Here is a 14,276-nt window from a genome sequence, read left to right as displayed (position 1 = left end):
TGATGGGCTGGTGTGTGCCCACACAACACTGGGCAGCCCAACTGGTGTGGCGAGAGGGGGGAGCCTCGGCCTCTGTGTCTGCATGAATGCCTGAAATCCTGAATGCCCCAAGGCCTGCCAAGCGAACAGCACAAGAACAGGAGTTACAGCTAGAGCCCGTGGTTCCTCATCCAGAGGCGCGTGACAGTCAGGATATTATCAGCATAGCACATCATCTGAGGAAAACGCCTGTTATGAGGCATTAAAGCTGCAATTGAGCGAGATTTAGCTGGTTGTTCGGCTGCTGTCCAGAAGACAAAGGCATCGTGCAGCATGTCTCAGTTTGTCAAAGCTATAATTATGTGCTCACAGCGGGGAGTTACCCAGGCCCTGTTTACATCAAAAATCAGCACACTGCTTCAAGCTGCGAGAGGGACTGAACAGTCTAACAGGTCTCTTGCATCTCTGGTAGGGCCCTGTCAGCTGCACAGGCTGTGCAGGAAGCTCCTGCCAGAGACACAGATCTTCCCAGGTCTTCTATCTAACCTCTCTCAAGCCAAAGCTGCCTGCTGTAACATGAGGTCTCTGGTAGAGCTTTATAGAAATGGCTGAAATGCTCAAACTATCGAGCTGAGTGGATCTGATGTTCTTCCATCTATGCAAGGAGTCCAGCCTCCATTTGTACTAAGAAAATTGCTTCTGTCCATTCTCAGCCTTTAGGATTCCCCATGACAGCTGCCCTCAGGCTCTTTTTTGCAGTTGTAAAGGCTGGACAGCTTCAGAAAGAGAGGTGCAGCAAGCGAGCCCAGCAAGTCTCCTATATCACATGGCTATCACAGGTGAAGCTTTAAACATCGTGACATTCCCCGCGTGCAGTGCCAGGAACAGCGCTGTGGAGGAGGTCAGCACCTATCATCATTGCACTGCTTAACAGCACTGCAGATTTTATACTTTGGCTTGTAAATGTGCTGTATGCCAAACTCCACATACAGCAATGAGGGTGTATGATCACAGCCAGACTCCAGACATCAATTGCAGGGGGTCTGCACCTGAGCTGGAACCAGGAGCGTGACCCTTGGAGCAATCCTAGCCTTAAACCCCGATTGTCAGGAAGGAAACATCCTCCCAATGCAGCCCATGGCCCTGACATTTGAGAAGCCCCATTTAATGGACATAGCAAGCTGAGTGAGGGTATGCTTCTCTGCACCATCATCTCTGTTCAGCTTGTGTCCCATGTTCAGTACTGGTCCTTGTTTAACCTATGAAACTCACTCATCTTCCCTCAATTTAAATAATAGTCTCAGAGTATAACAGAATGGAAATTTTTGACATATTTTCCCTTGAGGGCTTGATGACTGACTGCATAAGCTGTGTGGTGTGTAGGACAATCACTGCAACATCAAAAATGTCCTACAAGGAGGAGAGATATTTAAATGTAGGTCTCCCTAGGGGATAATAGGTGAAAGATGAACTTGATCCCCTCCCGACTTTGTGAGTGACATCTAAGATGTGACTTGCAGAGTCATAGGATAATCTAGGTTGGAAGGGCCTCAGGAGGTCACCTGGTCCAAAGATGGGCCAACATTGACACTAGCTTAGGTGAAATACAGGCATGAATTTCCTCTCAACTTGTGGACAGCTTCTGACTGGTTGAACTTCTATTTGGTGGCAAATAACATGCCCAGAAAAAAACAAAACAAAAAAACCCTCAGCCATATCATGGACTGGGCTTTGCCATTTAGTGCTCTGCTCTCCAGAGACACAACCCACCATCTCAGTCCTGGAGCGGAAGACTAAAATTTGGCTCATGTGAACAGAGGGGAGTTAACAAAATCCTCAGCAAATCAAGTATCAGTTAGAGGAAGCAGGTCTGTTACTTTCTAGGATCTGCAGCCCTTAGCCAAGGAACTCAACTAGCTGGGAATCTGTCCCAGAGACGTCCCAGAGCTCCGCAGTAACCCAGATGATGGGGCTGCGTGCCAGAGTGACTCCTTTTGCACCTGGAGATTTTTTGCTGAAAATGTCTGGTGGTTTCTAGAGAATTGTTTTTTGTTTTTTTCCTTTGGGGCTATTCATTATTTTCATAGTACCATTTTCAAGCACAAAAGGAGTTGTTTAGTCTGAATTGTTTAAAATAAACAAAAGGCTGAAGAGCTTTGAGAGAGACATCAGGAAATTCTGTAGAATAGTTATGATACTCACAAATTCTGGAAAATTTCAGTCTTGCAAATAGTATGAGTTAAACAATCTTGTTAGCATAGCTATTTTCACTTAGTTTTCCAGACCTACTTTTGTCCAGAAAAACATCACCAGTCTGTTATCTACAGTTTTGCTGAGACACCTTGATCACCCCATATACAACAGTTCCCTTGTCCAGAAATACTCATTAAAGATGGTCTAAAATCTGCCAGGGCTTTACCATGAGTGTGAGAAAGAGTTAAAATATGATTAAGTTTTATCCACACAACAATAAAAGTACACATTAGCTATAATAAGGGCAATATTATGATAATTTCAGAGAGATCCAAATCAATCCGTTATCTAACAAGTGTTTCCGTAGGGGAAAACAATCATTCCAAAACCTTCACTTAAATTTCAGTTTGTTGGTAGTGGGTTTGAGAAGCTGGTTGTCAAGGCCCAGATACAGCCCCCACTTCATTTCACAGAACACACAACATTTGTGAGTGCCATCCAGCAATGATGCAAAGATGTGAGTTAACAGGCAGTGCATTAAGTGCAGTTCGAAAGGCCCCCAGCCCAGCCTCAGTGCTACTGCCTCCTCCATTAATTTCATGCATTAGCGCAATCCAGCACATTTTGGGGTGTGAGCACTTTCTGGGTTACTTGTCGTTAGCTTTTGAGAGCACAGTGACTTATTTCCCATGCAGATGTAGCCTGTGAGAATGTATATTTTTCTTAGTTTTATTAAAACCATTCATGTACAAAATTAATTTGGGGCCAGTCTGACCGTAGAAGAGCTGAGAGTTCCAAAACTGGTGTGTGACTAGTTTACAAACTAGCCATCTGGGAATGCCTGATAAATGTTTGCTTTAAATTTTAAACATCTGGATCTTTAACATTAAGAGCAACTGATACGGCCCCCTATCAGTCCTGTGCTCAAACATTAGCTGAATAAGGACTGAGAGCAGCCTGAAATGTATATCTTGTCTTGCCCTGGCTTCTTTGCGTGCAGGTAATTCTAGCCCTCTGTGGTTTGTCCTGGCTGATTTTCCCCTGAAACTGGATCCTTTTTCAACAGATCAGAGCAGCAAAATGAGAACAAGAAACTTTTGCAGTGAATTTTCAGCCACTGCTGAATGAGCAATGGCTCCAGTTTAGGCATTGCTCTTGGTCAGCCTGCTGCTGCTTGCAGAGGGACGTGCTGGGGTTTTCACCCTCATACCCTTACCCTGCTGTTACAGTTTACTGTATAAACAGTCCTACTGGGAGGGGACTAACCTGCAAAAGATCAGCGTAATAATAACACAGGAAGTTTTACCAGTACACCACTAGTCATATGACTGCGCTGATATTGGTATAATTACGCTGATAAATTTACCTCCTTAGGTAAGCTGATAATAATCCTGAAGCTCACAGAGCTCCTGAGCTCAGTATCACCTGTGGAGGGAATCAATACATTATTTACACCTCTCATTATTTACACGCTGCATGGCATGGGGGAACCCTGCACTTGCTATAGGGCGCTTGTGCTGGCGGGGTGCCCGGGGCACCCATGCCCACCGTCCCTGCAGGCCGGCATGCCTCAGGGGCAGCAGGGACCCCATGTCTGCACCCGCCCCGTGCTTGCCACCAAACGCAGCCCACAAGCAGCTTGCTGTGAGCTGCCTGGGGATGCACGACAAGGGCATGGCAGCTCCCTGCTCCTGGGGTCCCCACTGTGCTCACGCAGCTTCAGGGAGGATTTAGGTAGCGGCTGGTTTAGGGGCAAATGAGCTGTCAGAAAGAGACTTTCCTGGGCATTTCCACAGGGGTGCATAGGGGAATGCAGGTCCCTAAACCTGCCGGATACCTGCACTGAGCTCAATGGCCAGACTTCAAACCCTTTAAATGATTATGTGCCCCACTTTCTCATGATCACATTGAAGAAATCTCTATCATCAGGCTTATTTCTTCACCTAGCATATGGCACATAAAATTTCAGAAGTTTATGTTTCAAATACATGCTTACACTAACTGGAGTAAAAAAATGGCTGAAACCGATGTTTCATACTACATACTACCACTTACTCTAGTTGTGTTGGTCTAAGGATGCAAGTCAAACTAGGTATGTGCAGCAGGGTGGTGGCTTTTTATTAAACCCAGCGCTAGGGCTGAAAAGGACAAAGAAGCCTTCCCACACCCAAGCCCTTTTCAACTCTGAAACAGAGGCAGCAATCTTCAAAGCTAAATATAGGCTGACAACAGTTGCTCTAAATTTAACATGACAGTGTTAGTCAATGAGAGCCCTGGAGAGACGAGGTCACCGGTGTGTGGGAACCAAGGCAGGCTGTTAGCAGGAGGCTGAGCATTAGTTGCACCTTTGCTAAATTCCAAATTGCAAGATAAATATTACAGTTCACTTCCCTTCTTATCATTTTACACATATACACGTCTCTTGGTCTTGCCAGCATCTCATTCTAGTTTATCCTTAGGAGTGTTTTGAGTGAAATGCTGGAATCATCAGCGATACAAAATGTCTCCAGCTTTCTTTTTGTCCCTAGCTGAAAGACGCCTTGTTCTGGGAACACTGGGATAAAACGCAAGCATTGGAGTGTGAAAACTGTGAAAACTGTTCCTGCCCATCACCTCACTGTGGGGAGACAGGTTGGTATAAGGAGGTTTTGACATAAACTCTCTCCCATTCAGTCTCCTTGCTGCTCTAGATGATAGCAACTTTAGTGTTTCTCCCCCCAAATGTCAGAGAAAATTGAGAGGGTATGAAAAGAAATTATGAATACTTCTAGAGTAGCCTGAAACTTGGAGGAATTTCTTCCAGATGTCCATGGGGGCATGGTCAGTTTAAGCCCTGAAACATAAAGATTGTTCTCCCCTCAAAATGAAAAAAAAGAATATATTAATCTGTCAGGGTAGCTGTATGACTTCTATTACTAACATGAGTTACACTTGCACAGCAAACAGTGTTGTTCCTTGGTATCTTCAGGATTGATGAGGCTGAAGATGCAAACTGCCCATTTACTCCTATGAGAATCTCAAATGCAAAAGGGTGGATTTTCTTTTCCATTTTTTACACAGATAGTGTGTCTACATCTAGCTATGCATGCCATTATGAAAACCTCTATTCTAAAACTCACTCTGTTTTCACTGAAGGAGAAAATCGGATATCCCGGAAAGGGTCAGACTGCTGACATCAAATCCAAGAAAAGTCTGCAAAACAAGGCCTGATTCTACATTCCTGACTTGTTCTGCTGAGGTCAGTGGGAATAGCCCCATGGTAAGGAGTATGGGGTGAAACCTCATTGTATGTGAGGGAAAAAACCCACTGCACAAAAGCTTGGCACCAGGAGAAAAGGCTCTTCCAGGGCCTCAGCCTGCCAGCGCCTCCCTCCCTCCCTCCTGCCTCCTTGGAGACCTCAGTGGGTTTCCAAAGGCTGCCACAGCCCCCCTTATCCCTGGGAGCTGGGAGAGGAGGGGACATTATCATGCAAATGAGCCCACCAGGAAACCCACTTTGTTTCCAAATTCCTCTTTCCAGCCCTGCCACATCAAGCTTTAAATGCAGGAGAGGATGAATGGCATAAAAGCAACAGAATTAAGCATTTAGAGCTAAATCCCACCCACTGGTCCCCTTTATTTAGAACAAAGATTTAGCACACACAAAGACAACATTCAGGCTAGCAAGCTATGTTTAACAGTGTATACATATATTTACTATGTGCCGTAGGCACCAATCTAATATTCTTCCTGCTATGCCGCTACAGTTCAGTATGGATATCGCACCAGGGGCCTCTGGTTCTAACCTCTATTCTTACACCCCACCTTTTATCATGAGTTTGATATTTCATTCATGTAAGAGAAGCAGATATGCCCACACTTATTATTATAGCAAATGGTATTTTCTGCTGAATTATGTATGAATATTAAACTGCTGACACATATAGGCACCTGTTAAAAGTAACCACAAAGCCTCTTGCTGCATGGACCCTGTGAAAAGCTGAGAAAGGTCTTTCTTTCTGGGCAGTGTGAGAGTGTCTGGCCACAAAAATTAATGTATCTGACTGCTGCTTATCACAGACTGTGGCTTACCACTGGCACTGCAAGTAAATTTAAAGATAACTCCTTCCTCTAAACATGAACTCTGCAAAATTCAAGGGAATAGGGGAGAAGGGGAAGAACAACTCATTCCCTCCTCTAGTTATGCCAAAAAAAAAAGTTCATTCACTACATTGGGCTACACAAACCAAGCTCTTAGAGACATCTCTCTGGTCATGTGGGTATATACGCATCTCCCCCCGATCCTAGGCCTGATGATGTTGTGTGTACACCTGTACTCACAAACTATCTCACCCTAACTTGAACTCTCCGGTGTTCCATGTCTAGATGCAGCAAGTTGCTCAGACTCCCTCCACAGACAACGCTTCTCCCTCTCCTTCCTTGCCCCAGCCCTGGTTCCAGTGCCGGCGCTGGATGAGCCAGCTCAGCTCACCAGCCCAGCAGAAAAACTGCTGCTTCCCTGCAGCAGTGGCAGGATCTGCTCAGCCACATGCGGGACCATATCCTGGCTCTTTCTGCTGGCTGACTACCCAGGGTATGGTAACAACAGACGTGGCCTAGGCAGCTACATTTTAGACAGGTAATGCTTGAGGGGACAAGTGCCGCCCTCCACATCATCCCATGTGGGAACAGACCCTATCAGCGTGTCAAGTGGTCTGGTGCGAGGTGAGCAGGCAGTGGTGTCAGCAAAGCCCTGCTCACACGGCTTCACCCTTGAGCACAACTGGAGGGCAAAACCTTCCCTTCCCGGGCAGCGGAGAATTGCCCTCTGCAGGTGCCTGTCCTGTTTCTGCCTGCTGGCTATAAAGGGACCTTGGACATTTTAGCTTAGACGAGACACCTAACTCTGAGAGGGCTGAAGTTAGCTGAGATCCTTCCCTCCCTTAGACTCCACATTTGAAGATGTCCACAAGGAGCTTCCTTGAGTGGCTGCCCTGGTTTCAAAGAGACTCCTCCAGGAACAGATCTAAGCCTTTCTCCAAAATGTTTCCTTGAATAGGTGCTTATTAGCTTCCTCCACCCCACCATTTCTGCTGGCTGCCTGAACAGTGATGAAGACCTGATTCTCTGGCCTAGAGCAACTATCTTCACACACAGACCAGATGAGCCAGACCTATGAAGACTTCTTCAGACTGGTGGGTGCAAACAACTTGACTTAGACAGAGCTTTTGAAGTTAGCTCACTAGACTATTTATTTAATTTCTGTTTATGAACAGAGCCAGCAATAACAGGAAAGAACTAGATTCACTAGTGCTACACTTCACTAAAATCCAAAAGATGAAACTAGGCCTCTTTTACTTTCTACAGTCAAGGAATAAAATCCATGAGTGACTTACAGTTAATGACAGTGATACTAGTAAAATAGTCATGGATTTCCTTAAAGTACTTCTTTCTCTTCTCATACACTGAGTTTGTGCTCATTCTTTATTGAATTGCTAAAACAGAATTGCAACCTACTCAAGGCAAATGGAGCTAAATTAAGTTATTACTGCAAAAACTAAAAGCCATATAAGAAAACATTACTTCAAATTCTGTTCTTGCTTACACTCATGCAACCCCACTGTAGTATGTGGAGTTGCAGGAGAGAAAGAAAAAAAATGGCAAAAACATGCAGTTTCATTTCAGTGCATAACAAGTAAATTAAAAAACATTTTGCCAAAGCTACCAGTGATTTTTACTGACTTCCAACAAAAGATAGTTTATCCCCTTTTTTGGCTTCAGTTCTGAAAATACATTTTAAACAGAAAGTCTCCACTTGATCATGTAAGGACTACTTACAACTTCTGTTGCTGCATCTCCCAAAGGGGAGAGGAAGGTAATGACCTTCCCTGAGGGTCTTAATTTTCAGTCTGCCGCAAGGAGATACCCTTGCACTGCCAGAGGGCCCAAATGGGTCTCAGGGTAAGAGTGTGGAAGTGGTTTCCTCGCTTGAACAGAGAATAACTGAGATGAATGGGCCTTTGAATAAGGCTTTTCTACACTTTCAGGACTTGCCGCTAAGGGTGGGCTGGTATCGTCGCCTGGACAAACTCCCCCAGTGGAGCTCGAGCTCCGCCAGCAGAAGCAACCCTTTGTGGAGCCTGAACAGGTCCCTCAAGTGAGTAAGGGAAGGTGCAGCCTTTCCTCGGCTGGGAACATCTGTGTGGGCATGAGGACACAGCAGAGAAAGTCTCTGAGTGCCCAGTCGTGCGCAGGGGTGCAAGAGATGAGGTAGTTGTTAAGTGTCTTTCGATGCCCGCTCCCAGTCATCTCTTCTCTTATCAAAAGGCTACAGAAGACAAGGCAGGGGGCCAGAGGAAGACAAGCGAGGGACAAGTGAGGGCGGGATGAGCCACATGTACCCCCTGCCAAAGTGGTGATGTTAATGAGCAAGTGCAGTACGTGGCACAGGGCAGAACAAATTACGGCCCTGATCCCACCATCTGACCCCAAAGGGTGGACTCCCACCCTGGGATCTCACTCTGTGGGCTTATTCATGAGTTCACAAGTAGTAGAGAAAGGTCACGCTCAGTTAAAACTGAAATGTGCTTTTTTACAGTTTCCCCCCTTGGGCCAGTTACTGTAGCCCCGACTCGGGCGAAAGTCCAATTTGAAATAATGAATGTAATTACCTTGTAAGCATCTTAGTGGAAAATATTGATAGAGCTAATTATACAGAGATGCAATACTAACTCTTTTCCCACTGTTTAAAATATAAATATTAGTGCTTTCGCCTTTGGGATTTTGTGAAGATTAGTTATTGCTGTACAGTCTCAACAAATTTATATGTTTGGCAGCTATCACAATCAGCTTAAAGAAAAAGTTTCCCATGCTGATTTTATTATCATTGGTCAATACCGTATGGAAAAGTGCTAAGATACATAGAACTGGGCTTTTGAATGCTTCTGTAAGAATGGAGTGTTTGGCAATGGCCCTTTAAACAAGTTTCTGAACAATCCAGCGCATCCTAGCAAATATTCATACACCAGATAAACAAAAGGCTTGGTTCCTTTTTTCACACCTCTGCAAAAGGAGTCAAGAGGATTTGCAAAAATACAAAACTGTCCTGAGGAGACCCTCAGGCAGAGCTGTGATGTAAAGAGATTTCTCTTACAGGTACTTAGGGAAGTTTTTCTGAAACAAAGGGAGACCTCAGCACTTTACGCATAGGCCTCACTGTTAGACAAAAGTCTATGTAATTTATTTGCTACCAGACTGAGGAACACCCCATGCCTCCTGTTCTCTAAGATTCTCCTTAAAAAATGAGGAATGCAAGTTATTTGCCACAGTTGCAGATGGGCATCATGATGCTCCCCATATTTGATGCCAAAACACCATACAGAAGGGTTTAAACTGATGTGGTATAAGTGAAACGCTGCCCGGCTGTTACAAGAGGAGGCAAGGACAGCTCTGCTCGCTCCTGGTGTTGCCTGATGCCACCTCTTCTGCCTGAAGCTGTTGATGATGCAGGTACATCCACCACATAGGTACCACATAGGTACCTCCACCAACCCATACAGGCACCTCCACCACCACATGCAAGCCTTCGCACTTATGCCTGCATCTGCCCAAGCTCAAGGAACAAACAGCGCCCCTGAAAGTGCAGAGATGGCAAAGGAAGAAGGGACGTAACCCTGCTGGGGCTGCCCAACATGGAAAAAACTTGAATTTCTTGCATCGCTATGGGAATTAATAAGGCCAGCAATTAGAAAATCTAGCTACACATCTTAGGAGGCTGCTGCAGTGTAAGTTTAAGTGTAGCCTCCTTCTTCTGATTCACAAGGAAGTGAAGCCTGTCCACAAGTCCTCCTGCAGAGAACAAAGGCATTTGCTTGGAGCAAAGGAGACTCCAGTAAGTAAAGGTTGCTTTATTAAAAAGATATTTTGCTTGAAAATGAGTCCTACAGCCACTGTTACCTTTCAGTTCTCTGCTGTAACAGCACTAGCTTGTTATTACACGAGCCCTAACCTCACACCTATCACAACCAGCGCGTGCAGCCACACTCCCTCACCCCAGCCACCAAAAAGCAGTGACCACAGAGCACAGGACCCAGAGCCCGCACCAGGGAGACCCCCCCCCCAGCCCACCATGCAGCACAAGGGCAGCTTGTGCTCCCCCGCTGGTCCACAACAGTAAGGGGAGGCTAATCAGCCCCCTGGTTTTTGTCCGAGTGCACTGCCAGGCTCAGCCTGCACAGAAAACTGGGAAACTGGCTCCCCTAAAGGAAAATACATCCACCAGCCCCCTGAAAGCTGCCTGCTAGGGGCTTCAGCCAGGGGAGGAAAACGCTGAAAGGAGCGTGTGCAGGCAGGAGGTGGCTCTGTTCCACTTCCACACCTTCGAGGTGTACTTTTGCAAGCTGAGCTCCATTAAATCAAAACAACGCTCTCACAAATGTCAGCATAGAATCTTTTAATACTTTACATAAAAAAACTGCATACACAGTTTATAACTTTATGTAAACATCATATACATCTCATTGTTTTTGCCATGTCAGTTTATTAAAAACAGAAACAGTCTCAGTACCACTGTTGGGGGAAGAGGGGAAGAAAAGTAAACAAACATATATGGATACATTTGTTCTCTGAACCAGAGAAACACAAGATTATTTTCACCCAGGTTTGCTACCCTGTGAAAATAAGTTTTAAATAAACCTAAATACTTTAAACTGTCCTTTAGTATTAAAGTTTGATGTACTCAATGCACAAGGACCAGTGCTTTCACCCATTTTTTTCTCCTCAAGGCAAAAATACAGTGGTTTTATTTCCTCTTATATCAAAAAAAAAAAAAACCACCCACAATTTAAAAACAAGACCCAGATGAGGTTACTGTGTAGAGTGTTTGCAATGCTACAGTGTTGTATGCAGATGACAAGTGCATTGAGTGTTTAATTTAGAAAAAAAATAAAACCCAAGTTGTGCAAAGTAATTTCTTTTGAAAATAAACTCTTAAATAAACCCAATTCAACATATATGCAGAAGACATTAAATGAAGGAGCAGGCACCAAGATCATAATATATGGCAATATCACCCCCTCCCCCCTTGCTCATCCTGCCTAGTCCATCAGGAGGAGGATGTCCTGCAAGGAGGATGAAGCAGTCCAGCTTCTCACTTTCCAGCCTGGCGACTTCTGCAGCTGGAGTCAGTTCAAGGCTCACATTTTCAGCAGGCATCAGTCCCTCTGGGCGAGCTCCTCCGCACAAGGCAAGTCCCAGCTGGGCACCCCCTCCCCACCTCACTTTAAATAAGCACCCCCTGCCCTACCCCGGTTTGCACAATACAGAAAAGGTAAGATATATACACACACGGCTGGGGATGGCCCTCCCCTCCCAGGCCCGGCTGCAGGGCACGATGCTCCGCAGCAGGCCAAGGCTCAGGCCACGGCATCCGCCGGGGAGGTGGGATGCTGCCGGCAGCCTGCAACACAGCCCCTTCCCCAGCCTGCCCGCGCGGGGGCCGGGGGAGGCAGACGCATGCACGCAGGAGTCTCTTGGAGCGCCTCAGCCCCGCTGCCCTCCTCTGACAGGAGACAGGAGGCTGCGCAGGAGCCGCAAGTGGCGGGCCGAGGGGAAGAGCCGGGCACACGCTTCGCTCAGTCCGGGCTCAGCAGCTTCCAGTTGGCGAGAGTAGGCGGTGAACTCGCAGGGAGCAGTGCCGGGAGGAGGCTTCTCCCCACCTTTCCCCCTCCCCCCAGACTCAGGGCATGCAACCCCCCCATCCGCCACCCCCGCGGCCAAGCCGACACAACCCTTCTCGGCCAAGGCTGAGGGAGCGCGTCCCCTCCCTTCGCCCCCAGCCCGCTCCATCGTCAGCCCCCCGCAGAGGGGGCTGCCATGTGCGTGCATAGCCCAGCTCCTCTCCACCTGCCAACAGGCGGCCAGGGGCCGCGCGCCAGCTGCGCCCTATAGGACTTTGCAGCAGTTGATGCAGCCGTTCTGGGTGCCGTAGCGCTTCTGCAAGGCCGCCCGGGTGGCCGTCTCGAAAACCTCCCGGACACCCTCCTTGGTCTTGGCTGAGCACTCCAGGTAGTCGTAGGCCTGGATGCGAATGGCCATGGCACGGCCGTCCTCGGTGCGCACCGGCTCCTGCTTCATGCGGGCCAGCTCGTTGCGCACGTGCTCGTCGTTGCGCAGGTCTTTCTTGTTGGCCACCAGGATGATGGGGACGTTGGGGCAGAAGTGCTTGACTTCGGGCACCCATTTCTCTGGGATGTTCTCCAGCGAGTCCGGGCTGTCTACGGAGAAGCACATGAGGATCACGTCGGTGTCGGGGTAGGAGAGGGGGCGCAGGCGGTCGTAGTCCTCCTGGCCAGCCGTGTCCCAGAGGGCCAGCTCCACCTGCTTGCCGTCCACCTCGATGTCGGCCACGTAGTTCTCAAAGACGGTGGGCACATACACCTCGGGGAACTCGTCCTTGCTGAAGACGATGAGGAGGCAGGTCTTGCCGCAGGCGCCGTCCCCCACCACCACCAGCTTCTTGCGGATGGCGGCCATGGCCAGGCTGGCCAAGCTGGCCTTGTTGTGCAGCAGGACGATGGCAGCACCCTCCTCCCCTCGGCCGCCGCCTCCGCCTCCCTCCGCCTTGTCGCAGGGCACCGTGGCGAGCCGGGGCCCGCGCGGGCAGGCGGCCGCGGCCCCGCTGCGAGCTCGCCTCCGGCCCCCGCCCCGGGGGACCCGCGCCGACCCCCGGCGCCTGCACGGCGGGGCGGGGCAGTGCGGTGCGCGCCTCGGCTGCGGCTAGCGGCGCCGGCCCCACGCGTCCCTGTCCGGCTCGGTTCGGCCCTTGGCGGCGGAGCGCTGCTGCCCGCCGAGCCCTGCGCCGCGCTGCCCCGCCCGGCCGCTGCCGCCCTCTCCGCTCCGCGCCGCCGCCACTGCCGCAAGCTGCGCCCGGCGCCGCTATTTAAAGGCGCCGCCGACTTTCTTAATATAGCCGGCCAATGGGAGCGAAGCGAGTGAGGTCATCCCCGGCGGGGAGCGCCGCGATTGGCGGCGCGCGCCGGGCGGGGCCAGGCGGGAGCGGCGGCGCCGGGGGCAGCGGGGGGGGGGGCGGGGAGGGGGCGCCGGGGCCCGCGCGGCGCCCGGCTCGCGGCGGGGCGGCGGCGGCGGCGGCGGCGGCGGGAGGGAGGGGCTGTTTGGGGCCACGGTGTGGGGCGGTGGCGCCGTGCTGGGGGGGGCCACGGTGTGGGGCGGCGGCGCCGGGGCTGGGGGGCGCCGGGGCTGGGGGGGGCCACGATGTGGGGCGGCGTCGCCGGGCAGGGCTGGGAGGAGGCGGGGGGCGGCTGCTCGGGGCTGGGTTATGGGGTGGCGGGGGCCATGCTGCGGGGCCGGGCCGTGAGGGGACCGGGCCGGGCCGGGCCGGGCCGGGCCGGGCCGGGCCGGGCCGTGAGGGCGTTGCGGGGCGCCGGGGCAGGTCCCTGCCGTGTGCCCGGCTGCTGCCGCCCTGCCGCTCCGAGCCGCCTCGCCGGGAGCGGGGAGCGGGCCCGAGCGGCGCGGGCAGCCGAGAGGCAAGGGGAGAGGGAGGGAGAGCCTCTGCGTCCCGGACCCAGCCTTTAAAGCCCAAGCAAGGTGCACCTGAGATTATTTCTGGCGGGCAAATAAAACAAAAGCATTCGCTGGATATTACCGAAAAAAACGCAGGGCTCAGCCACTTCCCTTCCTTAAAGGAAAAAAATTCATCATGTTTTGAGTCTGTCTCCTGCCAGCTTTTGGCCAAAAGGGAACTGAGGAATTATAAACCGGGAGAAGTAGCAGACTTGAACTGAAATGCCCTCTTAGTCTCAATTTACAGAGATATCGGAAGTCACGGTAATGAAAAAATGAATGTGGAAAATAAATGAGTGCAAAAGGCAGGCATTTCAGATTGCTTGGAGGATAGGGTGTAAGTACCTTAATATAAACAGATGGCTCATGCTGGTGTGTTAATAAAGGCATGCATTGTAGAGTCTTATACTGCGAAATTGCCGGTACTGATTCGCTATGTCCCTGCTGCAGCTATCGCTGTTTACTGGGTGTTGTCTTAAGCTTTTTTTCTGCAAACGTTTTCGCCTAGGTGATGTTTTGTGGCTACTGCCTCTCAGGATGATATC

The 14,276-nt window shown here is 49.7% G+C and overlaps 1 protein-coding gene across 1 annotated transcript; it reads right to left on the bottom strand.

The window, feature by feature from the left end:
- Positions 1 to 10,586: 10,586 nt before the first annotated feature.
- On the bottom strand, positions 10,587 to 13,058 carry LOC106487689 (rho-related GTP-binding protein RhoB). The gene has a single exon (XM_067294342.1). It carries the CDS (start codon positions 12,682 to 12,684, stop codon positions 12,094 to 12,096), a length of 591 nt encoding a protein of 196 aa, XP_067150443.1. The 5' UTR covers positions 12,685 to 13,058; the 3' UTR covers positions 10,587 to 12,093.
- Between the last annotated feature and the right edge of the window lie 1,218 nt (positions 13,059 to 14,276).

The sequence above is a fragment of the Apteryx mantelli genome, chromosome 3 (assembly GCF_036417845.1).
Source record: "Apteryx mantelli isolate bAptMan1 chromosome 3, bAptMan1.hap1, whole genome shotgun sequence".
Classification (NCBI taxonomy): domain Eukaryota; kingdom Metazoa; phylum Chordata; class Aves; order Apterygiformes; family Apterygidae; genus Apteryx; species Apteryx mantelli.
Note: the sequence above shows the minus strand (reverse complement) of the source record. Positions and strands in the feature narration are given on the sequence as shown.

What these genes read in the sequence shown, in the direction of transcription:
- LOC106487689 (XM_067294342.1), bottom strand. Translation starts at nt 12,684, where the DNA reads ATGGCCGCCATCCGCAAGAAGCTGGTGGTGGTGGGGGACGGCGCCTGC.